The 24,496-nt window shown below is 42.8% G+C and overlaps 2 protein-coding genes across 2 annotated transcripts in view; both read right to left on the bottom strand.

Annotated features, from left to right (window-relative positions):
- Positions 1–314: 314 nt before the first annotated feature.
- tmem208 (transmembrane protein 208) lies at positions 315–4,885 on the bottom strand. The gene is made up of 6 exons (XM_030048564.1): positions 4,669–4,885; positions 3,516–3,611; positions 2,015–2,074; positions 1,758–1,894; positions 854–938; positions 315–651 (listed from the first exon to the last, which is right to left on the bottom strand). Exons 1-6 carry the CDS (start codon positions 4,864–4,866, stop codon positions 514–516), a joined length of 714 nt encoding a protein of 237 aa, XP_029904424.1. The 5' UTR covers positions 4,867–4,885; the 3' UTR covers positions 315–513.
- A 2,434-nt stretch (positions 4,886–7,319) lies between these two features.
- Positions 7,320–24,496, bottom strand: part of abcc12 (ATP-binding cassette, sub-family C (CFTR/MRP), member 12) — a 34,271-nt gene continuing 17,094 nt past the window's right edge. The window contains 13 exon segments of the mRNA XM_030048652.1: positions 7,320–7,570; positions 7,661–7,825; positions 8,126–8,239; positions 9,141–9,219; positions 10,447–10,606; positions 11,595–11,784; positions 13,052–13,141; positions 13,296–13,485; positions 21,623–21,760; positions 22,054–22,280; positions 22,586–22,768; positions 23,237–23,340; positions 23,915–24,013. Of these exon segments, the coding sequence (XP_029904512.1) occupies positions 7,478–7,570; positions 7,661–7,825; positions 8,126–8,239; positions 9,141–9,219; positions 10,447–10,606; positions 11,595–11,784; positions 13,052–13,141; positions 13,296–13,485; positions 21,623–21,760; positions 22,054–22,280; positions 22,586–22,768; positions 23,237–23,340; positions 23,915–24,013 (1,832 nt within the window). The 3' untranslated portion in view covers positions 7,320–7,477.

Here is a 24,496-nt window from a genome sequence, read left to right as displayed (position 1 = left end):
AGCGCAAAAACCTTGTTGCCAGCCTCCTATTTTAACACGATTCCCGTGCAGTTGATTGAGATACAATCTACCAGCCGGCAAAATTAAATAACACATCACTTTAATGCAAGATCATTGACAAATTAAATAAAAAAAGAGGAAAAACAGACTACCATGGCAAAAGTGGCAATGATTGAATATTTTTGACACAGCCAGTGTGTGTGTGTGAGATTTATGATGGACGGGAATAAGAGAGAGGGAAAGGCGACGTAACTGAACATCCTCCTTCAACAACAAATCTCTGTGCGAGGATAAATAATGTTTGGACCATGACATTAACTAAACAGGTCAGATTTAATTTAATGATTTAGGGGGAGAATTGGATTATAGCAGAAAGAAAACAAACAAGTCATACCACATGATCTGATTTGGACTTATTTTGACTTACATATCAAAATTTCTTCCTGAATAACTTATGGGTTTCCTGGCTGTCTGTATATTAGATTCTGTGTATAAAAATACTGCTCCGTCTGATCAGAATCGCTTCATCTGTCTGCGCTCTTGTCTCCGCTGCTTCTTCTCGTTCACTTCCTCTGGTGCTGAGGGGCTTTCAGCGGAAAACCAGGGGCCCAGAAAGTTTACCCACAGCAGGTGCAGGGCACGGGCAGGGGCCTAAAACACACACACACACACACACACAAAAGAGGGAGAGGATCAGCAAAGGAGAGAAGTAGGAAAAGCTGGAGGAAAGAGAACCAGTCTGACACTTCAAAAGCAACAATAATCGTGTCATGATTTCCATGTGCCAAAAATCCCACTGGACATATCAGACAAACTGGTGACAGGAAAAATAAATTTGCACAGGAGCTCTTACCAGCAGCCAAAGATACCAGAAGTAAGCAGAGATAGTGCTGAGCACTTGTACTATGGCTGTGAGCAGGATGACATCCTTCAGGTGCCTAAAACCAGAGCAATGACAATCAATTAGCACTGAAAAACAATTCATGACTGTCTAGTCTGCACAGCGGGAGAAGAAGCCAATTCAATTTTATTTTATTTTTTATATTGCCAGTAAAGAGAGCAGTTAAAGCATTTTGTTCTAATCTTGAGTTGAAGCCCTTTTCCTCTGCTGCTGTATCTGTATCTGACAGACACTCGTGGGTGGCTGGGATCCTTGACGATGTGTCTGATTTTAGTGCGTCAGCCTGAGCAGCTTTCTGCCCTCCTGCCCCCTTTAAACTCGTCATCAACATGCATCCTGTATCTGGATCACGACTCGTTCTGATTTTGTGAATAACATTTGCACCTGATGTGATAATGAATGTCCAGCAGCAAACACACTGCAATCTCATTTCTCTCTTTAGCAAAATGCCTCCAAAATTTACAGTAAAACTGACTGTCTCACTTGTTTCCCATTCACTGACAGTCAGTTTTAATAAGCATGTTATGATTCGAGCTGTCTGCCTGGTTTGGATCCACGTACAAACATTTATTTCTGTATATGTAGTTAAATGTGGATTTAACCAGACCATTTCTACCAGGATTTTATACAGTTTTGCTCTTTCCGAACAAAATCTAACAAGCATGCATACTACAGCCATGTATAAAAACTAGGAGACTGGGAAATGTGTGTGTGACAACAAAGCAATACTTCTTTGTCTAATGTTTTTAATGAGAAGATGATAGTCACATAAACTTTTTGATTTTCTATAATTTTGTAACTCTGAAAATTTGAAAATCGTGACTGTGTGAATCTTTTCCTTTTGGAGAGCACTCACTCTGCCATGCCCTGCTCCATGTTCAAGTCTATTCCTCCATCCAGGAGACTCCCATCCTCAGCAAACACTGGCTTGGCCATGGCAGACATGGAGCGGTAGCTCCCAGCATACACTGCCAGTGCGAACATGAGTAGAAACTACAAGGAGGAGGCAAAGCAAATAAAGATTAGCAGAGGACCACGATCAAGAAATGTGATTAGATCTGTGGAAATTTTGTTAACTAACGGTTAAATAACCTTGGTGAAGAAAGCACTCACCCATGTCCAAAATGAGGACGAACTGTAGAAAACCAAAAGGTTTATGGCAGCATATATTGCCTGTGGAGGAAGAACAGTGAAACGGAAATAAGTAAAGCAAACTAACCATGTGTTAATTAACTCCACAATGAGTGAATGTTGTCAGCAGCAATCACACAATTTTATTTTATAGTAATACAATGACAAAATCACTGTTTTCTTATTATCTAATTGGTAATGTGGATTTTTTTTTTTTTACTATTGTACTGAATAACATCTACCACACAATACATTTCCTTTTGCTACACTTCTATTGACTAAATATTCAAAATGAAAAGCAGCACAGATGTCTACACTGAGAAACTAGGCTCAACATCATGTTGAAGACACAGCGCTCATCAGGCCTCGAGCACAACGCAAAGCTACGCAAACACTGGAGGGGCTGAAGCTTGAGCCGATCCACGGAGTGTGTGTGGAAACATCTGAGCAGCGAGCCACACCTGTTTGTTTAACTTAATACCTATTTAGCTTCTATGTCCCAAACATGACTATCTATGCTCTTTTGCATCTATAAGTTTCTTTTATTATCAGTATTATTATTTTAAATGGACATTACAATAGTGCTGGAACTGTGAGATAAAGTCATGCACAAGTGCCAGATGTACTGTGTTGACCATTTGTGGCAAAATATTAATTTACAACATTTAGCTCTTCGAAAAAACAGTAAAATAGAACTATGTTTGCTTATGCTCTTTACTTACTTTTGCCCTGTTTGAACCATGGACACTAGCCACAAGTTAAAAAATAAAAAAATGTTCAGCTACATTTTAGACTAAAATAAAAGAACAATTACTTGCATATGCACCAGAAATAAGATCAACATTAATTCAGAACTGTGACGAGGCAAACACATGAACACTCCTCCACTCCGCTCACTGAGAAACACGTTTTCCATTCAATAAGATTAATCACATTCATAACACTTGACACCGTACCAGTGGAACTGATTCAGTGTAGAGTTGAAATAATCGGTTGATTAATCAATGAGTCGATCAACAGAAAATTAATGGACTAGAATTGCAGTAATTGGTTAGTAGTTTTAGTCATTTATCAAGAAAAAATCCTGAACATTTTCTGATTACAGCCTCACGAAGATCACCAACATGACCATATTTGCTTACTTTTTTCTGTTTATATGATTACAAAATTAAGATGTTTTTGCAAGCAATTTTAAGACACTGCTTTTTGACTTCTGATGAGGATTTGTCATCATTTTTAAACTTTCTGGACTAAACGACAAATGGGTTTAATAAATAAAAAAAAAAAAAACATTTGTGTCGTGTGTTACTGGGTGGTGCGATGTGCTGTGGTGATGGGATGCTGTTGTCTAAGTGTGACGTATTACTGTTGTGTATATATGTATTGTATTACTGTTGTGCTTATATGTACAGTGTTGTGAAAAGGAATTTCCCCCAGGGGACAATAAATCTAAATCTAAATCTAAATCTAAATATTTGCTTACATTTGCTCCGAGAATGACTCTTGTGTAGAACTTGAGAGTCGCCTCGTTCTCCTCGTAGATCTGCTTCTTGCCTTTCGTGCCGACTTTACCTTTGGGCTGTGGAACAGGGACAACGACACACGACAGTTTCGTCATCGAGAGGTGAAGACTCAAGACACATAAACAGGCCTACAGGTCCGGACTCCATCTCTTCGGTCCTGAGCTGAACTTTTCAGCAAACACCTCACATCACCGCCTCTCCCTCTCTGATTGACAAATTAAAGGAAAACCCAACATGACGTGTCTTGCTGGGGGGCTGGAACACCATTTTCCCAAAAGACACTGCACATAAACACATCTTATAGCAGGGTTGTGGTGCATAAACCCCCTCATTAAAGAGACAAACTAACTATAGAGAGATGTGGGGGAAAAAAACAATACGGTCAGATGAGTCATCCTTCAAGGCAAGAAAGAGAAAGGGGTCCACTGTCTCTGCTGCTCTTTCCCACACTGCAGAGCAATACAATTTATTCTAAGCGATCACCTTTATCTTACACGATGAGACGTTTACTGTCCTGATGTGAGCGGCCTCTGTCGGCATGACAACGCCTCCACCCACAGGACGCTGAATGGCTTGATGAGGATGTAAATAAAGTAAATCACACTCTGTGGCCTTCACACTCGCCACGTCTCAGTCCATTTGAGCAGCTCTGGGAGATTTTGGACCAAAGTGTCAGACGGTAAAATCAAATCAAATCAGATGAGAGTGGGTATGTTTTGGCAGAGTGGAGCTCCATCCCTCCAGCAGAGATCAGGAGACTTTAAAAAAAAAAAAAAAACTACCAAGGAGCAGTGAAGCTGGTCAACTCAAACACCTTAATAAGACACTTAATGTTGTTTTTTCCTTTTAAATTTGACTCTCGTTCATGCTTCTCTTCCCCCCCAGGCTCCCTGACCTTTGCACTCATTCATTTTTAGTTGCCTTCCTTGTTGTTGATGCAGCATTTTCAGCGTCTTTCTCTTCCTCTGCTGCGCTCGGAGTAAAATCACAATCAAGTCCACTGTCAGATAAATGCCTGCAGTAGCTGTGTGTGTGCAAACGAGCAGCTTTTCAGCCCGTCTTGCCGCCTGTTTGTCAGCCTGTCACTACATGTGTCTGCCTGTTTTCACCCACCGCCATTCGCTCTCCGACCGGCCGCTGCTGTTCGCTTCCCCGGAGCGCACTCAGTCCTCTTTGACATCGACCTCCGCCCGGCCAGAGCCTCTCGGGGATGTTAGTTTTAACCCCGAAAAAAACAAACAAATTCAAAAGTTTACATGCGCTGTAATTTCCTTGTAACACATCAGCATTTGCGGCTGGGGAGCAATACATCCGGCGCGTAAAAATGTCGTCATCCAGCACTTTCGGTTTGGTCAACTCGGGTCAGGTGAGTGAAGTTTTGTGAGTGAGCGCCATCTGCCCGTGGTGAGAGCGAATTACAGCAACACAATATTTATCTGTGAAAAGTGACTGTAACCATAACTACAGCAGTCATTTTTTAAAATCTCTTCTTAAAACATTATCTCCCTATTTTTTATTTTTTTTTTATTAATCTATACCTTTTAGTTATTGATTTATTTTTTGTTTGCTCATTGGTTTGTTAGCGAATGATTACATATAATAGTGGCCTACCTAGAGATGGAAATACAAAATGGCAAAAATTGAGATATAGTTGCAGCTAATCAAACAGATCAAGTTTGCTGTCACTCATCATTGCAATTTCTTTCTTTCTTTCTTTCTTTCTTTCTTTCTCTTCTCCTCTGTCCTTGAAGTTACCTGCATCATTGTCTGCAAACTACAAAGTTAGATTCCTCAAAGTTCCTTACTCCTTATCTGCTGAAAAACTGTAAAAAAAAAAAAAAAAAAAAAGAAAGAAAAAAAGAAAACGATAAAAAGAAAGAAGCATGCCCTCATCCATCCAGTTACCTGCTTTTCACTGGTCACACTGCTGCCACTGTAAGTGTGAAGTGCTGTGGTTTAGAAACATGTCTGATATTGTTATTATTGTGCTGTTATTGTGTGAGCTTTCTGTGGATCAAAGGAATTTCAGGAACGTTTTTTTTTTTTTTTTTTTTTTTTTTCGCTCAGAGCTCTACTTCACTCTGGAGCTGCCACAGGACACTCTGACCTTGACTATCTCCGACTGAGCTCGTCAGGCTGTCTCTCCGTATGGCACAATGAGGCCACATGGCGCTCTTCAGCAGCTCCTGAGTCCAGGTAAAGGACCTGCTAACAGGCTGCATGTCCTCCTGTAAGGGTTCTGCAGTGAGGACATGCATCCTGCCTTACGCTGGCCCACCATGAGAGAGGACACAGGGAGCTCTATAGCAAGACTGCATCCAGAATGACTGTCCCATTTGGCCCCTGGATGGTCTGCTTCAGCGTCCACCTGTCCCCCACCACCGCTGGTCTCATCGCTTTGGACTTTGGTCTGGCTTCAATGGAGGGTAATACCACTACCATCCCAAGGCTGTTATTTTGTTATTGTCTTATCTTGCTCTGCGGCAGCAAATGTTATCCCAAGAAACTCTTCGCCCCTGAAGGCTGTGGTTTATGCCAGGTATCTGTGTCCTTGTTGTTGGTTTGAGCTCCACAAAACAATAGCCCTCCATCTCCACTGTACTGGGGTGAACGTAGACAGGGAAGAGTGGGGCTAAACTGGAAACCTCGCCAAATCACACAGAAACTAGTTGGATGGATGGACTGCACTTGGGTTCAGCGGGAGAGCATCTCTCTTTTGGACTTTATGTGATCTCTTCCTTTGAATACCACAAAACAGGGAGGTACTGATGAAGGTAAATGATGGGACTTGTAATATTTGGAGGAGGTTTTGAGCAAATTTTGCTGGGCAGGTGAGGATTTAGAGGGAAGTACTAATTTAATTAAGGCATGTCCCTTCAGAAATATATCTGACTGATACAATCTAATGTATCTCTTCACTGTTGGTTGGTTGTGATACTGATGATCTACAAATTGAAGCTTGTTGTACTGTTGTACTTAGTAGAGAGAGCAGAAAGAGCTACATGATCAGCATTTAAACTGTGGATGAAATTTCCAAACCTATTTAATTTCTTACTACCTTTGCATTCGCTGTGTATGCTCTCAGTATATGTCAACCAGAAGTCTTTACCCCTCATCACACGTGACACTTAACTCTTTTTTAAAAGACAGTTTTATGACAGAGATGCACATTTGCAGCTTTTTTTTAAAACAAATTTTTTAATCACACTCACATTCATTGTATCTTTTGTTCTGCAGATCTGAACTTCACAGCCAGTGCTTTTGAAAAAAACATTGCATACAAATACATATAAAATCAATAAATAGTGCCTTAAATATACATCACAGGCCATGTGAGAAGGTATTCACATACATTTAAGACATATGATACAGTTCCCGTGTATCATATATGTTTCAGTAACCTGTGTGACAGCATACAGAGATTAACAGAGAGCATGACAGAAAAATATATTCCTGTCTATTGGTAATTAGTTTGAAAGGTGAAAAAAAAGGTGCCCTGGCTTCTGTTGTTTGAACTGTCTCTCAATTTTCCAGGGTATGCTGTTGATTCTTTTTCAATGCAGCCAATCTGTCTGGTCTAGCAGATGGAGCAACAATAGAAATTTACACATGTGTACCTGTCCAGATTGCAATATGAGAACACTGTGATTAAGATATGGGTCATCACTTAAGACTCATCTCTTCACTATACCCCACTCGCATAAACCTGTCAATCCAGACCATATTCCCTAACAAAAAATCACATATTACCAGTATTACAACTATTTTTTTTTTTTTTAACTTAGGCTTAGCTGATGAAGACTGGGATATATGGTTGCTTTGGATAAATTAATCTGCTAAGAGACACTGAGTAATGTTATGCGCTGTGGGGTTTCACAGGGTCACGGTGCGTCATGATGTGATCTCACAGTGCTTCTGCGGCTCAGGTGCTGATGGTGTTGGCAGCGTCCAGCAGTGAGCTAAAGAGGGAGCCTGGTCTTTTCTTCAGCACGTCTGGATGGTCGAATTCAACTGCCTATCAGACATAAAAAAAAAGAGCAAACAAACATCAGACTAGGTTCAAGACAACACAAGCTTTATCTAAATGTGTGTGTGTCTGTGTTACCTCTCCATGGTTCATGACCAGGATGCGGTCTGCCTGCAGCACGGTGTTGATGCGGTGGGCGATGGTGAGCATGGTGCAGTCCTGGAAGGCCTCTTTGATGGTGTGCTGGATCAGAGCGTCCGTCTCCGCGTCAATCGATGCTGTTGCCTCATCCAACACAATGATCTGACGGTGAGGAGAAGTGTTAAGGTGGAGGCAGGTGATGAGGTGTGAGTGCATTAGGATTAAATTGGATGAAACTAATGACTCTTGTCGGGAAATCATGCCATTACAGCAGAGGGAATGTAGAGGAGAGTGAAACAATTTACAGCGATGAAGATGTGATACATAAAGTCAAAGATAATCATACAACGAGTAATTGTACCACCCACATGGGAAAATTTGGTGATGCAAAATATCAGTGCAAATGACATCAAAACAGGCGAGAAACAAGCACAGATTTAGTTTAGAGAGAGACTGACAGACCTTGGAGTTGCGCAGCAGTGCTCGAGCCATACAGATGAGCTGTCTCTCTCCCACCGAGAAGTTCTCTCCGTTCTCCCGCACCTCCGCCTGCAGCTTCCCCTCCAGCTTGGAGATCTGAGGAAACACAGCACTAATAGCATTCCCTCAAATACTAGTAAAACTGTCTGCACAATCACCACTACTACTAATGCTATCAACACTACTAACAATTCAGAAATAGTGTGTCTGTAATGTAAGTATACTCTGTGGCACCTGTACCATGGAGTAAGAAATGATAGAGCACTTATTTTGAAATTATACTCATGACTAGTTTAGCATTTGGTTTTTGGAGACAGATGATATGGATTGAGAGTTTTGTCTCAAAAGTTGTGAACCTGCAGGCCAAACAGTGAAATCCAATACCAACTTTGCACTTAAACGCTTCATACTTTGGATAATACTTTCATTACTTAACATGCTGTATGCTAAAGTATTACCATAATACACTGACCAGACAAGTCTTGCAGAGATGATTTTCCTAACCTTCCATGAGATGCTGGTTAAAGTGAGCAAATGGCTACACTCCTAAAAAGTCAATGTAGTCTTTTACAGGACAGTTCCAGCATGGTTTGAGTTTTTACTTATTTTCTGCATTCCCTTATTGATTTACATCACTGTAGATTGTTTTCTGTGCTTTATGTGTCAAGATAAGTTATTTCTCCATCATCTTAGTTGTTGTTTTTTTTTTTTTTAATAAATATCGTGAAACAAATGCTCTTTGAATATCACAAGTTTCTCAAAGTAAAGAGGAGGGCAGCAAATGTAAGCTAAAAAAATGTATCTTAACTTTCAGTTTCATGGTTTAGGAAAACAGATGAGTGAGGGTTTGAATCTGGCGATATGATGGGTGGTTTCATGATGGGTGCTTCCTAACACTTCATGTCAGCTTCAGCTATTTCTTGTTGCAACATTTGGTAGGACAAACAATGTCATTACTGTAGCAACCACAAAGTGAATCTTATGCTGAGTGACGTACTGTGTCCTTCATGTAGGTTTTCTCTAGCGCGGCCCAGATCTCCTCATCAGTGCAGTTGTTGAAAGGGTCCAGATTGTACCTACAGACACACACATACACCACAAGACAGCTGGTTATCAAGTATGGAGTTAACCTGAAGGAACAGTGTGAACTGTGTGTCTGTGTGTAGAAGAAAACCTCTGTAAAGGCTCTTTGTACTTCAATCATGCACTTCAATCAAGTAGCACACTAGAACGCATGGTGTCGTCTGTTCAGGGAAAATCCTGGATCTGCTCCATTAGGGTGTGTTTGTTACACAGCAGAGCACAACTTAATAGACTGCAGCCTGTCAGCCAATGGCAGCAAACATTTGCATCATCAGCAGCTAAGTAAACAAATGCCAATGGATGACAGAGCAAAAGCCATGGTGGCAGCTGCCCTAGTTGACTCAGTGAAGTCCTTTGCATCAGAACCAACACATTTCCATATCTGCTGGCATGGAGAACAGTTATAATTAGTCAGCACTACATTTTTCAATTCAGTGTTTAACCTACGTCTATTGCTCGCTTAGCTTGAACCACATATTTGTGTCTGGTTACCAAATGTCTTCGCTGTTCGTGACAAACCTTCAGAGAGTCAAAACTAGAATGTGCTGGTTTTAACTGGAGTGAAAACCACACCCACTCAGGGCAAAAGCAGTGCACCCATTAATTTATACCTCCTCTAACCATCTGGTGGGATATCTGATTTGTTTTTCCGACGTGCCTTCACCACATCTAAAACTTGGTCCTTCCAGTCATTTCCAGGTAACACAAAACACACACAGCCATGCCTGGCCTCCTCTTTTTTTTTTTTTTTTTAAACACTAGGTTGTGTCTGGCTGAGGAAAAATACAAACACATTCATCTTTTTGACTTTTTTCCTACTAGCCAACAGCCAATTCATTTCTTATAGAAATTACTGGAACAACATGACACTCAATGCTCACACTTGGATATATTCAATTATTTGAGCACATCTAAAGCTGTCAAACACCATGATTTAAGTTTGAAGTGAACTTTCCTCTTAATTGGCTTGTTTAGAGTTAAGATGGACTTTGCAGAGCAACGTAACAGCAAACAATGAATGTAAAAAGTAGCTGTCTCCTGCCATGACATGTAGGGCTATAATATTTGAAACTGCTTACACTTGACAGCCAGTAGTTCCTTGATGACATCAAAATTCAGTAAGTCTGATAAATTGGGAATCATAATATATGATATCACTGCAGTGTGGAACCCAAAGAAAGAGAGAAGGAGTGTGGAGGCAGACTTTGCTCTAAGGTTACCTGACAGAGCCAATGAACAGCACGGGGTCTTGGGGGATGATGGACAATTTGCTGCGCAGGTCGTGCAGGTTGATGGCAGAAATGTCCACTCCGTCTATCATGATGGTCCCTGCTGCCGGCTCCACCAGCCTGAACAGAGCCACACCAAGAGAGGACTTCCCTGCATCCCACAGGACAGGACAGATCATCATGTTTGCTCAGGCAGGGCACAGAAGTCACACATTGCTGGACATCCATCAGCTGACTGCTTTGCACAACAAGCACACTCTACATGTATGTCTAGTTAAATGACTCTTTAATGCCTTTAATTAGCTGCTGCTTGGTAAAGTTTTTCCTCCACCTGCTGTGGTCCTGTCACAGCTGAGCTCTGCAAGTAACAACATGCTGGTGTGGTATTGCTGCTCCAGCTCTGACGCTCTATTTTCAGCCATTGGTGGATTTGCTTTGTGCCACTCCAATAGCGTCATCATTCAACCAGGGCGAAGCTTTGTGCTGAGTCATTACCATTAAACTGTTATCATGTGGTAAGACAGTTTAGCAGTTTTGTCTGGTGGTTTTATCTTCTGATCAGAGTTTCCTGACTGAAGTAGGACTTTACTGTGGCAGGGTTTCCCCACAACACATCACCCCTGCCTTAGAATGGAAATCCTAATAAATTTGTATCCAGTCATTTTCCTCCAAATTTTGGATTTTTTTTTTTTTTTTTTTTTTTTTTTGAGAAGTCAGACCATATTTTTATGGTTTGTTTCTGCCTCCTTACAGAGAACATCGGAAGTAGGATGACTGTTAAACTAGAGTTCCCTGTTTGAACCCCCTTTGATCCAAATGACAAGGGACACTTCAAGTCCTGAAGTGTTCCTGAAAAAGACACCGAATGTATACAAGGGTAAGGCACGCTGCTTGACAGGAGACTATAACATCTGACCCCTGTAAATAGTCGGGTGGGGTTTACCACATGAGATCGTATGATGAGTCCCATAATATATAAACAATCGTAAGTTAAGAGCCTGATTTTTGACATTTTACGGTATGTCTCGGTTAAACAACTGAACCATTTCCTCAATAGTCCTGATGATGGTACTCCAAGGAGAATAAGACAAGCATTAAAGAGTTGTGGTAAGGTACTACTGCTGGAGCCAGGTCCTCACCAGAGCCTGTCCTTCCCACAATGCCAAGCTTCTCCCCGCCTCTGATGTGGAGATGGAGCCCATTGAGGACAATGGGCGTATTCTCCCTGTACCTCATCTTATAGTTCAGGAAGGTGATTGCTCCTTGCTGGGGCCAGTCTTCTGGGACCTGCCCCCTCGTAATTTGTTTGGGGGCCTCAGATACACAGCCCTGCACATAACAAATAATAACCACTTAGTCAGGGATTAATGGATGGACAGAGAGATGAATGAATGTATGTATGGATAAAATTCATCACACATAGCAAGATAGTGGGATAGCGGAGTCAGACTCAGAGGCATAGACAATGTGTTTGGAGAAAAAAGAAAGAAAATGAGCCAAACTTGAAAACGCAGCAGCATTTGGATGCATTTTGACAATAAATGCAATGAATGATGAGCAAAGTGCAATATTTTCAAAACAAAAATGTAATTTAAAGCAGACTTCCCCCTCCTTAAGAGCTGTTTACTGACAAAGAGGTGTAAATCCTATCTCTAGAAGAAATGTACAAGCAGACCAAAAAAGTTACAGCTGCTGTAGATGCAGACACAACAGCCAAAGTTAGAGGGTTTTCAGAAAAGCTACCGGTGACAACTTTTGGGTAATCTCAAATGAATTTTGCAGAGCCATTTTTTGACTCTGAAGGTCTGGAGGTTTATAGCTAGGTGATATTAGGGTGGTATTTCTGCTTTCTGCTGGTGCAGATGTCATTGGCTTCACATGCCTGTGATTTCCATTGAGCACTGAAGCATTTTCTAGCTGAATGTGAAACTATCAAGATAACATTCAACATTTTGAAGTCTGAGACCATGGTCCTCCCCCCCTTAAAAAGCTGGCCCATCCAGTTCAGGTGAGGAGTGAGCAGCTGACCCAGATGGAGAAGTTCAACTATCCTTTGGTAAGAGGCATCATAAGATTGTCCAGTGGTCAGTGCACTGGCTGACACAATGTAAATGTCCCACTGGGCTGTTTTGGTAATGAAAGCTAAGCCATAAAGCAGAGCTTTCAAGCCACCAGTATTCATTCAAGCTTTTGCCTGTGGTTATGAACTCTGGGCAGTGGCCAAAAGAATGAAAAGCTGGTTTCTCCTCAGTGTGACTGAGTTCACTGCACATGACATCATGAGCTCAGTGATCCAGGAGGACTTCAGAAATGAGTTGCTGTTCCTCCACAAGGAGAAAAGCCAGTTGAGGTGGTTCAGACACCTGGTAGGGGATTGTCCCCAGCCACTGCCTTGAAGTATACTGGGCATGGCAGACTTGCTCGATACTTTGGCATTCCCAAGAGGGAGTTGGAGGTATTTGGCACAGCAGACTACATCTGGGTTGCTCTGCTTGTCCCGTTGCCACTGTTATCATGGATGGCTGCTAGTACTGAGACAACCTGTATGTAAGTAGTCATTATGGCTCTCAGGCAGAGAGGAAGTGTGGAATCTAACCGTGATGTATTCCTGCAGTCGCTCCACTGAGTTGAACCTCGCCTCCACCTCCGTCGACTGCCGCACTACGTACTGGAACATGCCTGTTAGCTGGTCAACACACATACACGTTGCAGCTGTTCATATGGCCTTTTAAAAACTAACCAGACAATATAGCCAGCTAACACTGTGACACTAAATGGCTAATAAGCCAGCAGCTGACATTTCCTGAGATCACTGCTTTGTAGTCTAAAGATGTGTTTACCTGGATGGTGTAGGACAAGGCCAGGCCTTTCAGGGCCGGGCTGATAACATCATTAGAGCTGAGCACCACGAAAAGCGCCACCAACAGGGTCATGGTTGCACACATGAAGTCCAGCCAGAAGGACAGCCAGCGTGTCCCACAATGGAACAGAAAGTAGTGGTTGGAGTTGTCATCATTCAAGGTTTTGAACCTACAACATGACACAAGACAGGAACCATGTAGACGAAGGTAAAATGTGGACACATTTAACACCTTTTACTGTATTAGTCTCAATTTTTAGAGTTTTGTGTAAAATGATGTAAAATTTGGCTTTTTTTCTTCTGCTTTTTTGTGTTGTTCCAATGCACATAAAGGAAATAAACGTGTATACCAAAAACATTTGTAATTGCAACAATTCTGGGAGAAATGGTGTATTTTCTGGAAAAATTCCAGGGGTGCTAATACCTTCAATACTTTCGTCCATGACTGTAGGGATGTTGATTAATTAGGGCCCTCGCCTCTCTGGAAGAGGGCCCTATTGTATTTGTACCGTTTCTTTTTTCTTCTCCCTTATTATTACGTCTCTTCGAGGCTTAATTTGACCCCCTAAACATGCTCAAAAACTCACCAAATTCGGCACGCACACCAGGTCTGGCGAAAAATTCGATAAAATCAAAAATCGAACCCCCCAGGTGCAAAAATGGGCTCGGTAGCGCCACCTAGGGACGCAAAGGCAGCCGCTGCGGCCCACAAGAATGTCATAGAAAGACCAAACCAGCGCCGAAACGTAGATCTCATCAAGCCCGACATTTTTCGTGCCGTGCCCCCCACCTAAAACCAACAGGAAGTCCGCAATTTGCATTTGAAAGTCACGTTTTCGCCCAAATTTCCACTTTGCATGAAATCTATCTCCTCCCAGGGCATTAATTTTATCGGCTTGCAAATTTAATAGATGACAGAGAACATAGTGCTTAACAAAAGTTCTGAAGGAATTTACATTCCTTCGAACCGTTTGGCTTTCAGAAGGATGCAAAGTCTGAGTGTCCACAACCAACGCCTCCACTTTTTCCCATGGACCCTGGTGTGCCTGCTGTGAATAAACAGGCACTTGCCCTGACAATGGGCACTAATTAGGCCCCTGGTGACTAAAGTAAAAGTCTGACAGCTTTCAAACCTATGCCGATGGAAAGAGGACGCATATTCCTACAAAACTATATATCATGGTGTGGACTTGAAAAAGTTTGTGGCCACTGAAGAGTTGTTCAACAGGTTTGGACTCTGGTTTCTCTGCTCTGCACTGCTCTCCCTCCCCTCCTCCACTCCTCTGACTCACAGTAGTTGCTTGCAGCCTTCTCCCAATGCACACTCATTGGGAAGGAGCAGTTACAACTCTGTGTGTGTGTGTGTGTGTGTGTGTGTGCTTAATGCCACAGCCATAATATTGTTATTATTATCATTATTTTATTGAATTGTTTATTTCTTTTTCCTTATTTTCTTGTCTTTCTTTCATCTTAAATGTGTGTAATTTAATTGGTCCTATGTTCTATTTATTATTATTTTATTTTGTCATGTATGTACTCATACATGATTTTGATTATAAATGTTAAGATTATGTGAAAAGGGAAAAAAATGTAAATGAAAGGAAATGTACATGTCATGTTACTATTGTGAAAAAATAAATAAAAATTAAGTTAAAAAAAAAATTCTGAGAGGAGAAGAGGTTCTTTTTCTTCTGATGTGTGCACATCAAAATTTGATCAATAAATATACACACTCAGAGTCACTTTATCAGCTCCACCTGTCCAGTCTGCTGCAGTTCAGCTCAGCAGCTCTGCCTTAAATTCTACTTTTAAAGAAAGTTTATAATGTTCAGTTTGTGTTGACATTGTGGAGAATGTGTCACTTTAATTCTGTGTTTATTATTGAGGTTGTAGTTTGCAGAAGTGGACTACATTATACTGAGAGGTGTTTCTAATTTTTTGTCCTCGCCTATTTAATATACATGAGGGGGGACAGAATAGTGGAAACAGCTGTCAGTAAAGTGCAGTCCAGTCCAACAGCAGCACTAACTATGAGCTCAATGCCAAACATAGAAGTGAATGATCACCTCTGTTACTGTGACAACAAGACAAGCTGAGCATTAAAGGCAGCAGGAGAGGAGACTTTATGGCACAACAGCTGGATTAGATTAGATTAGATTGTGCAGGTCGACCTAATATAGTGGTCACTGAGTTTACATGCATAAGTAAACGGCAAACATAAGCATCCAAAATATGCAAAATTCTATAAAAACTATATAACCTGTAACTGTGAAGTTATGATTTTCCACATTATCTGCTAAAATGTGTCAGTCCAGCAGGATCGAAGATGAAGTTTGAGCAGATCAAGCCTAAATACTGACAATCGACTTTTCAGCTCCCTTCAACCTTTATTTAAGGCCAGAGAGATGAGAGAGAACACAAACAGACTGCCAAATGGAAGAGTACATTTGTTCTTTTGTGATTCTGTGCATCAAGGGGAAAATTTGGAAGAAATTTGGAAATTGGAAATTTGCAAGAAATATTTCAATCTAAAATTCAAGACAGCCATTAAAATTTGGAGGCTTAGACCCAATGATATTTAAAAAAATATTTTAAAGCTGTGAAAGCAGCATTGCATACATATGACATATATATGTTATATATATTATTCCATTAAAATATTTTTGAAAAGTTTGAGGTCTCAGAAGGTTCGATTCTGACTCGGTCCAGAATTCCAGAATTCCCGTCACAGAGGAGCATCGGAACGCCGTCACAAAGCTCCTCTGTGACGTCGGCGACACACAGCAGACACCTGGACCTGCGTGTGTGTCCCGACTTTCATTTCCAAAGTGATCGCCTACAGTAAGCATGTCACTGAAGCAGGTCAACAACCACAGGAGGACGGGCTCCTCACAGCTCCGTCCGGCTCCACAGAGCCTCCACCAGGCTCTCATCACCCACATTCACACCAGGTATGGACATTTTCCCTGCTGTCTACACAACTTTCTAAGGGACTTTCTGACTCTCTCTCTCGGGTCACGTCTTGCTCAGCTGCTCTCTGCTTTTGTTTCCATTTTTTGGAAGAAATCAAGCCAGTTTGCTCAGGTTGCAAAGGGTTAATTAAATTTAAACACAGGAAACGTGACGTTGATCCAGGTTTCAGACGGTTAGATTTGGTTTGACAGGTTTGATGTTCAGAGTGACAGCGCTCGCTCTCCTGTGATGCTGCTTTTATACAACACTTCCAGAAACAGCTTCCATCAAATAACGGAAATAAGACACGACAGATTATGATTTACTCATTTAGTGATAATAACAGTAAAACAGCAGCGTGCTGTTATTCTGTATATCAGCACTCACTGAGCGCCTCTTGTCCAATCAGACTGAGCCACTAACAAACTGCTGTATCATGTCTGACATGTATGGTGCTACATTATATTTGTTCTTTTGCTCTAATTATGTTGTTGCTGTGGTTTGTGATGTTTGGACTGCTGCTGATGCATGACTCTTGACCTTTAACCTTCAGCTCCACCAGAGCTGAGGAGCCACACCAAACTTCTGAGGAGCTCCAAAGCTCCTTCGCCTCTCCAGAGAAGAAACACCAAGAGAGGGAGGCCACAAAAGACACTGAGGAGGACAACAAGAAGGAAGGTGATGAAGCTCCCAAACCGACCTTCGTCATTGTTGACCCCCAGGACAGATTCAGCCGCCAAAGGCAGCTGTTCAGGGCCAACCTGAAGAAAAGGAGGGAGTGGATGCTGGAGCCTTCTCCACAATTTAAAAAGGCCCAGGAGAGGAAGAGGAGGGAGGAAGTGCTCCGAAAAGAGAGACAGAGGAGGGAGGAGGAGGTGGCCAGAGAGAGAGAGGCCTGTGCAAGAGAGGCCTATGAGAGAGAAAAAAGAGAGAGAGAGGCCTGCAAGAGAGAGAAAAGAGAGAGAGAGGCCGAAGAGAGAGAGGCCCAAGAAAAGGAGGAGGAGGAGGAAGAGGCAGCAGGAGTCCCAGAGGCAGAAGTGGAGCTGAAGCTCGGCTTCTGGGAGAAGCTCCAGGCCTGGAACTTCAGGCAGCAGAAAGACCGCAACCTGAAGAGGATCTCCAGGACTCTGAGGCAGGAGCACAACTGCTGCAGCTGTGAAGGTAAGTCAGGTTAGGAGTTGTATCCCCCTCAGGGATGTGTAGCTTCACAGACACATTGTTGTATTTTTTCAAAGTGGTGTGTGAAACCATTAACAATAATATAGTCAGTCTCCAATTAATTTAAATTTAACATTTATTTCTTTTTTAAAATGATTTATAATTTAATATAACTTAAACAGCTCAGGGACATTCATGCAATATTGTTTGAACACCTTTTTGCACCGTCAACTTAAAATAATGTTCTGTTTTTTACAGAAGGGGTGAAGTTCGCTGAGCGGCAGCAGTGGAAAAGGAGGAAGCTGCTGAGAAAGGAGGAGGAGAGACAGAAGAGAGAGGAGGCGTGGAGAGCTCAGCAGCTGGAGAAGGCCAGAGAGAGAGAGAAAAGAGAGAGAGAGGCCCGAGAAAAGGAGGAAGAGGCAGCGTCCACGGCAGCAGAGGAGGAGCTGAACCTCGGCTTCAGGGCGAAGCTCCAGGCCTGGACCTTCAAGCAGGAGAAAGAAAGAAACCTGAAGAAGATCTCCAGGTCTTTGCAGAAGGAGCACGGCGTCTGCTGCAGCTGTGAAGGTAAGTCAGGTCGCTCACTCAGCAGGAGGAGTGACGGCAGCGTGGCCTCCTTCAGAGCCGCTGCAGCTCCGTCACACTCCACACTCACCTGTCCACCTGTCCCTTTTCTCCTGCAGTGGACGGCTGCCCGGAGGTGGCTGAGCGGCAGCAGTGGAAGAGGAAGAAGCTGCTGAGGAAGGAAGAGGAGAGACAGAGGAGAGAGGAAGAATGGCGAGCAGAGCAGCAGGAGAAGGCCCGCAGAAAGGAGGAGAAGAAGAAGAAGAAAGCAGAGTAGAAGGAGGACTTCTCGGGCCCATCCTAATTTTTTTTTTTTTTTTTTCATTCATCTTGAAAACAAAATCTCCTCCTGATGAGACCTTTTGTCCTAAACTGAGGAAAGGATCCCGGGGCTGAAGTCAAACCAACTTCACCTTCAGCATCCTTTCCCATTTTAACACACACACACACACACACACACACACACACACACACACACACCACCACCACCACCACCACCACAACCCTTCACTCCTCTCAATCTCCACACCCCTTAAACCCTACACACCCTAACACCACACACACACACACACACACACACACACACACCATTCCCTTCTCTCCTCTCAATCTCCACGCCCCTTAAACCCTACACACTAATGAACATCACACACACACACACACACACACACACCAAAAGGTCTCATCATGATTGGCAGATTAGATTTTTTTTTTCAAGATGAATGTGCGCTCTTAAAAAGGACGTCGGCAGTTTATTTTCCAGCGCTCCACATGTCCCAGCCTGGGAGCCGGGACGTCCTGAAAAGCTCCACGTCCTTTTTAAGAGTGCACCTCGGGCGGCACGGTGGCTCAGTGGAAACACTGCGGCCTCACAGCGAGGGGGCGGGGCTTGGGCTCGCGGCCCCGCCCTCTCTGTGTGGAGTTTTCGTGGTTCTCCCCGTGTCTGCGTGGGTTTCCTCCGGGCACTCCGGTTTCCTCCCACACTCCAAAAACATGACTAAATTTGCCCCCATCAGTAAAATCAATTGTCTCTCCCTCAGCTGAGGCTCCCTGATCGCTGCTTTTTACTGAATAAGTCTCTTTACTGTACTTTGTTGGCTAGATGGTGTTATTTCATATTTTATTATAAGTTCTGCCAGTTAAATTTTGCTCAGAGAAGGAAGGAGGACATTATTTCAAGAATCACACATGAAGTGCAATTATAAGGAAGAGGATTTGGGCCGACCCAACAGTAAATACATAAATAAACACATAAATAAACTGACTTCTGAGATTTATCTCAGAAAAAAGTCATAATTTTGACTTTTCTATCATAATTCTGAGAGGAGGGGGGCGCTTGTGAGCAACACATGGAATAGGAAGCGTTTTTCAGAGCCCCTGCAGAATCAACAATAATTTTTTTCCAAAAAACAGCTAAATATATGTGAAGATCAGTCCAAACGTGTGCGAAAGACAACACAAGGGGGTGAACAATCGAACTGCATGCTGAGCGTGGATTTGAATGGCGGAAAAGCTTCAAAAATACAAATACAGCGGCCAAGCTAAAGCTAACAGTTCACGGCCTGCTAGAACTGCGAGGCAGCGCACAACAGGTGATTCCGACCAACCTTCGCCCACCCGGTCTGAAAACTCAGATATGTCTGCTGAAGGTATTAAAGAAGAGGTCTTATCTTCCTTGAGAGGAGAGATTTCCAAAATCATAAGGGATGAACTTAAAAGTGCGCTGGCGGATGACTTTAATGCACTTAAATCGGAATTTCAAGGACTGAAGTCTGAAGTTGCCAATAATACAAAGGCAATGCGTGCAGAAGTAGACCACCTCAAAGCAGACATACAGGATGTGAAGGACGGATTATCAACATGGTCCAATGAAGTGACATCGCTGCAAGCCACGGTATCCAGCCTTAAAAACCAGATGACAACTCTTAAAGACCGATGTGAGGACATGGAGGGGAGAATGAGACAGAACAACATCAGGATAGCAGGCACAGAAGAACATCCGAACTCCAGCTCTCCTAAAGCGGTCGCTAAATGTATCAGAGAAATCCTACAGCTGGACCGGGATGTAAAGGTGGAACGCTCACACCGTGTACTCGCCACCAGAAATCTTGGAGACTGGGAGAAACCGCGAGTGATCATCGCAAAGTTACATCATGATGAAGACGCCGTGGAGATCCTATGGAAAGCACGGGACAGAGCTCCACTATCTTACAACGGACACCGAATTGCCATATTCCCCGATTACACCGCCAGTGTTGCCAAGGCTAGAGCTGCATTCACGGATGTACGGAGAGCGCTGCGAGGTCGGAAAGGGATCTGCTACGGTCTGCTCTACCCAGCCAGACTCCGAATCACACACCAGGACGAGGACAAGGAGTTTGTGGACCCCCAAAAGGCCATGGACTATGTGAAGAACATCCTCCCAGCAACAGAGATGGAAGGCTGAGATCCGGTTATGATAATGACGAGAGACTTTTACCTTACGAACAATTCTTCTTTGTTATCCCCATATTCTGTTATAAATACTAGTCTAATACCGGTTCACTTGTGAAATTTCATGTGGGGTCATTAACAGTGCAAACTATATTCCATATAGCTATACCAGTATGTCCCATGAGCGACACAAGGTCGCGGTAGTTCTCACTCTCATAATTTATTATCATATATCTTACTTAAGTAGTTATTATGAGAGTATAGGTTATTTATAACTCTCTGTCAGAGTCTGGTAGTACAAGCAATTCATATAGCGGTAAAGAGCTGCTGTTTGATTTGACATTCCTATGCTCTGCAGGAGCCTGAATGAATGGATGATGATAATTGTATTTTTATTTTCTTCTTTCTTTGTCTTAGCGCACCCAAAGCACAGTCAATTCCTACCTGGGTTGCGCACATGTGCTGCTTGTTTAGCAGCTAGGGACAAGGTCCCAAGTACTGTCATGTCTGTTAGCAATAGTTAGAACTGGTTAAAGTTCTGGGACTGGTTCGCACTGAGTGTCCACAACCAACACCTCCACTTTTTCCCATGGACCCTGGTGTGCCTGCTGTGAATAAACAGGCACTTGCCCTGACAATGGGCACTAATTACGCCCCTGGTGACTAAAGTAAAAGTCTGACAGCTTTCAAACCTATGCCGATGGAAAGAGGACGCATATTCCTACAAAACTATATATCATGGTGTGGACTTGAAAAAGTTTGTGGCCACTGAAGAGTTGTTCAACAGGTTTGGACTCTGGTTTCTCTGCTCTGCACGGCTCTCCCTCCCCTCCTCCACTCTTCTGACTCACAGTAGTTGCCTGCAGCCTTCTCCCAATGCACACTCATTGGGAAGGAGCAGTAACAACTCTGTGTGTGTGTGTGTGTGTGTGTGTGTGTGTGTGTGTGTGTGTGTGTGTGTGTGTGTGTGTGCTTAATGCCACAGCCACCGGGCACAAGTGGGCACGCGGCAGCACGGGTGCGAGGGCCCGTCCAACGCTGCTTGCAGCTTTAATTTCAGATTTGACATAGCATTACTGTTTTGAGTCACAGTAATGGCAGTGCTAAAAAAAGAGAACATGCAGGCTTGGAGAAATCCTCCCTCGATAAAAAAATGCTTAGAAAAATGACATTTTCTGTTGAGGGATCCTAGTATCTTACAGTTTTATGTATCTCTCCCTCTTGTTGTAGGCGTGGATGGTGCTGAGGCCCTGTAGGGTGCAGGTGGTGAGGGAGATGCAGGGGGAGCGACTGATGTTCTCCATCCTCTTCATCTGACGGATGCTCCTCTGGAACACACTGCAGAGAAACCACAGCTGATATACAGGATGCCTTAAACCACTGCTGATCACACTGTTTATGGATGTGTCCAGACCTGTTATGTATTATTACTGTAGAAATGCTCCGAATTTTACGTATTTGACAGTTCAAAAATTTATACTACACACTGAGACTGGAGAACTGCTTGTAGATGCTGTCCTTGGTTGATTAGTGTTCTATATCTGTGAGTTGTGCCACAGAATGAACTTTTTCTTCTGGTTCCTGTAGAACTGGGTGACTTCAATATTTTTAGTTTACTAATGTTAACTCACAAGAGAATGAGCGTGAACACACATCCCAGAACAGCCACAGCTGCCAGCATGGCGGGGAAAATGGATGCAATGGTCACAATGGTGTAGGTGCACAAAAGACAGAACTGGAAGAAAGCGTCCATGTTGGGTGGCAGCACGGAGTCGACCTCGTCCTGGTCTTTGGAGAAGCGGTTGAGGATGCGACCAGTTGGCGTGGTGTCAAAGAAACTCATGGGACTCGCTATGATCTGAGAAAGGGACACAAAGCAGTTTTCTGTGTCAGATGATCATGAACAGCCATGTCGCTTTAACTTCCTTTCTAAAAACCACTGAGGGCAAATCTCTTTTCTAAAAAAAACTAACACATACTAAGACGGTTGCTTTAGTTTGGTATGTGTCTTTACAAGAAATCACACTGATTTCAGGAGATGAAACATAGCGTAGAAGCATACAATTAATTTTTTAAATCAAGTACAAGTTAAACTCTACAAAGTCTTCATGAGCACTTTCAAATAATCTAGATGGCCAGGGTTCAGCCATCTGACCTGCCTACCTTCTTGAACATGGTGTTGTGCATCTTGGAGGAGGCATGCAGGGTGACCTTAGTGAAGGAGTAGCCTTTGATGACGCCAAATGTCACCATGGCGACCACCACCAGGCCATAAATCATCTGGTAGAAGTGCAGATCTGGGTTCTTTGAGATGTTGCCGATGTCTGAGGCTGACACATTAGCTTTCTGAGGCATAACAACAGCAAATTGAGAACCTCAGTGGAGACATTGGTTTGGTTCAATGAAATTCATTTTTTCTTTTTTTCATTATGAACCTCTCTGAGAAGTACGAGACTCTTTGGTAGAGACAACAACCCATAAAACAGGTTCCTGTACCAGATCTTTCCCTGCTGAAGTTGATTCATCTATCTATCTGTACAGTAACTGGACAAGGAGGACAAAGTTTTTTCAAAATGTCATTAAATGAAATCGAATATAGGGCCCAAGAAACTAGTTTCCACACGGAGGGTATAGTGTTAAAATGCAGAACCTGTCAATTCACAGTAAGAATAACTATTAAAACAACTGTTACTGTCTTCAGCTGTGGGAGGTCCTGTAGTATCAGTGAGGGCTGGTAGGAGTCTGTGTGTGTGTGTGTGTGTGTGTGTGTGTGTGTGTGTGTGTGCGTGTGTGCGTGTGTGTGTTAGTTCTCACCCCATGGCCCTGGTCCAGCCAGTAGCTGAGCCACCAGTTGCTAAAGGCCGTTGTTCCCACCAACAAGACGATGATGACGAGGGTCAGGAAAGAGATGAAGTAGCCTGCAGAATAAAGTCACACCAAACTTCAAAAATAGAGAATATTTGTTTTCCTGGTGGTATCAAGCTGGCACCTGCATGCACACTGGAAAGTTACAGACCAATAACAGCAATCAGTGGAACAATGTCAGCTAAACATAGTGATGTGTGCAAATAATTTTTATAGATCAAATTACTCAAATCCTACTTATAATAAATAAATGCCTGTCCTAACAAGGAAACCATGTGCGAAGCTTGCCCACCATATGACCATATGAAATAATTATCATTAGTTCCTCCATGGGAAGTGGAGCTCAGATCAGACAAACATGGCGCCTGACATCGCTACTCATCTTTGGAGGAGTGAAGAATGCTTGATAAAAAATATCACCATTGTCCACTGCAATGGAAGCAACACGGTCTTTGCAAATATGCAATCAATCAAACTGTGAAATAATTTAATATAATAATGTCCATCCCTTCATTGCATATGAGTGCTCACATTTGCATTTTTCTCAATAGACACATGTCCATGCACAGGTGTGTGTGTGTGTGTGTGTGTGTGTGTGTGTGTGTGTGTGTGTGTGTTGTGCCAGACCTCCAGCTGCCTGGCAGTACTGATGGTAGGTTCTCCAGGTGACTGCACCTTCACTGGAGCTCTCCTGACTGACCAGCTGGGCTTCAGCCTTTGCAGGAGCTTCAAAGGAGGAGAAGGATTTTACTGATTCATACCAGGATTAAACTGCTTTCCACCTGCCTACACCTCTGTCCTGAGTGGGTTCACAAAGTGTAGTAACACACAAAATCCATATTTTAATGTAGAGAGACATTAATGATCCCATAACCCAGACACATTTGATGCTATGTGTCTCCAACGGAAATGAACCAAAACAAACAGGTTAGCAGGTAGTCTGTGTATGAGCATGCTAGTCAGTTTTTTTTAGATAGTACACTGACAATTTTGAGGACATAATAGAAATAATTCAATAATAATATCGCCAATAAGGACTCAGATCTGCTTCATTCCTGTTATATTAGAGTGCATTTGATGAAGTTTGGAGGAGAAATATGGCATTTTCTGCAATGTATGTGTTGTTGCTCTACAGAAACATCAGACATAGAGGTAAAAAAAAAAATCATACAGGCATAAGGTTTTATGGACCAAATTGTCATGAAATTT

The sequence above is a fragment of the Myripristis murdjan genome, chromosome 3 (assembly GCF_902150065.1).
Source record: "Myripristis murdjan chromosome 3, fMyrMur1.1, whole genome shotgun sequence".
Taxonomy (NCBI): Eukaryota; Metazoa; Chordata; class Actinopteri; order Holocentriformes; family Holocentridae; genus Myripristis; species Myripristis murdjan.
The sequence above is the reverse complement of the archived record's forward strand: the minus strand, read 5'-3'. Positions and strand labels throughout refer to the sequence as shown.

Bases quoted from the DNA above. Each gene is read 5' to 3' on its own strand.
- tmem208 (XM_030048564.1), bottom strand. From the start codon at position 4,866: ATGTATTGCTCCCCAGCCGCAAATGCTGATGTGTTACAAGGAAATTAC. The intron at 3,612-4,668 runs GTGGGTGAAAAC...CCTGTTCCACAG, and splicing joins CGGTCGGAGAGCGAATGGCG to CCCAAAGGTAAAGTCGGCAC. The intron at 939-1,757 runs GTGAGTGCTCTC...CTCTGGTTTTAG, and splicing joins ATGGAGCAGGGCATGGCAGA to GCACCTGAAGGATGTCATCC.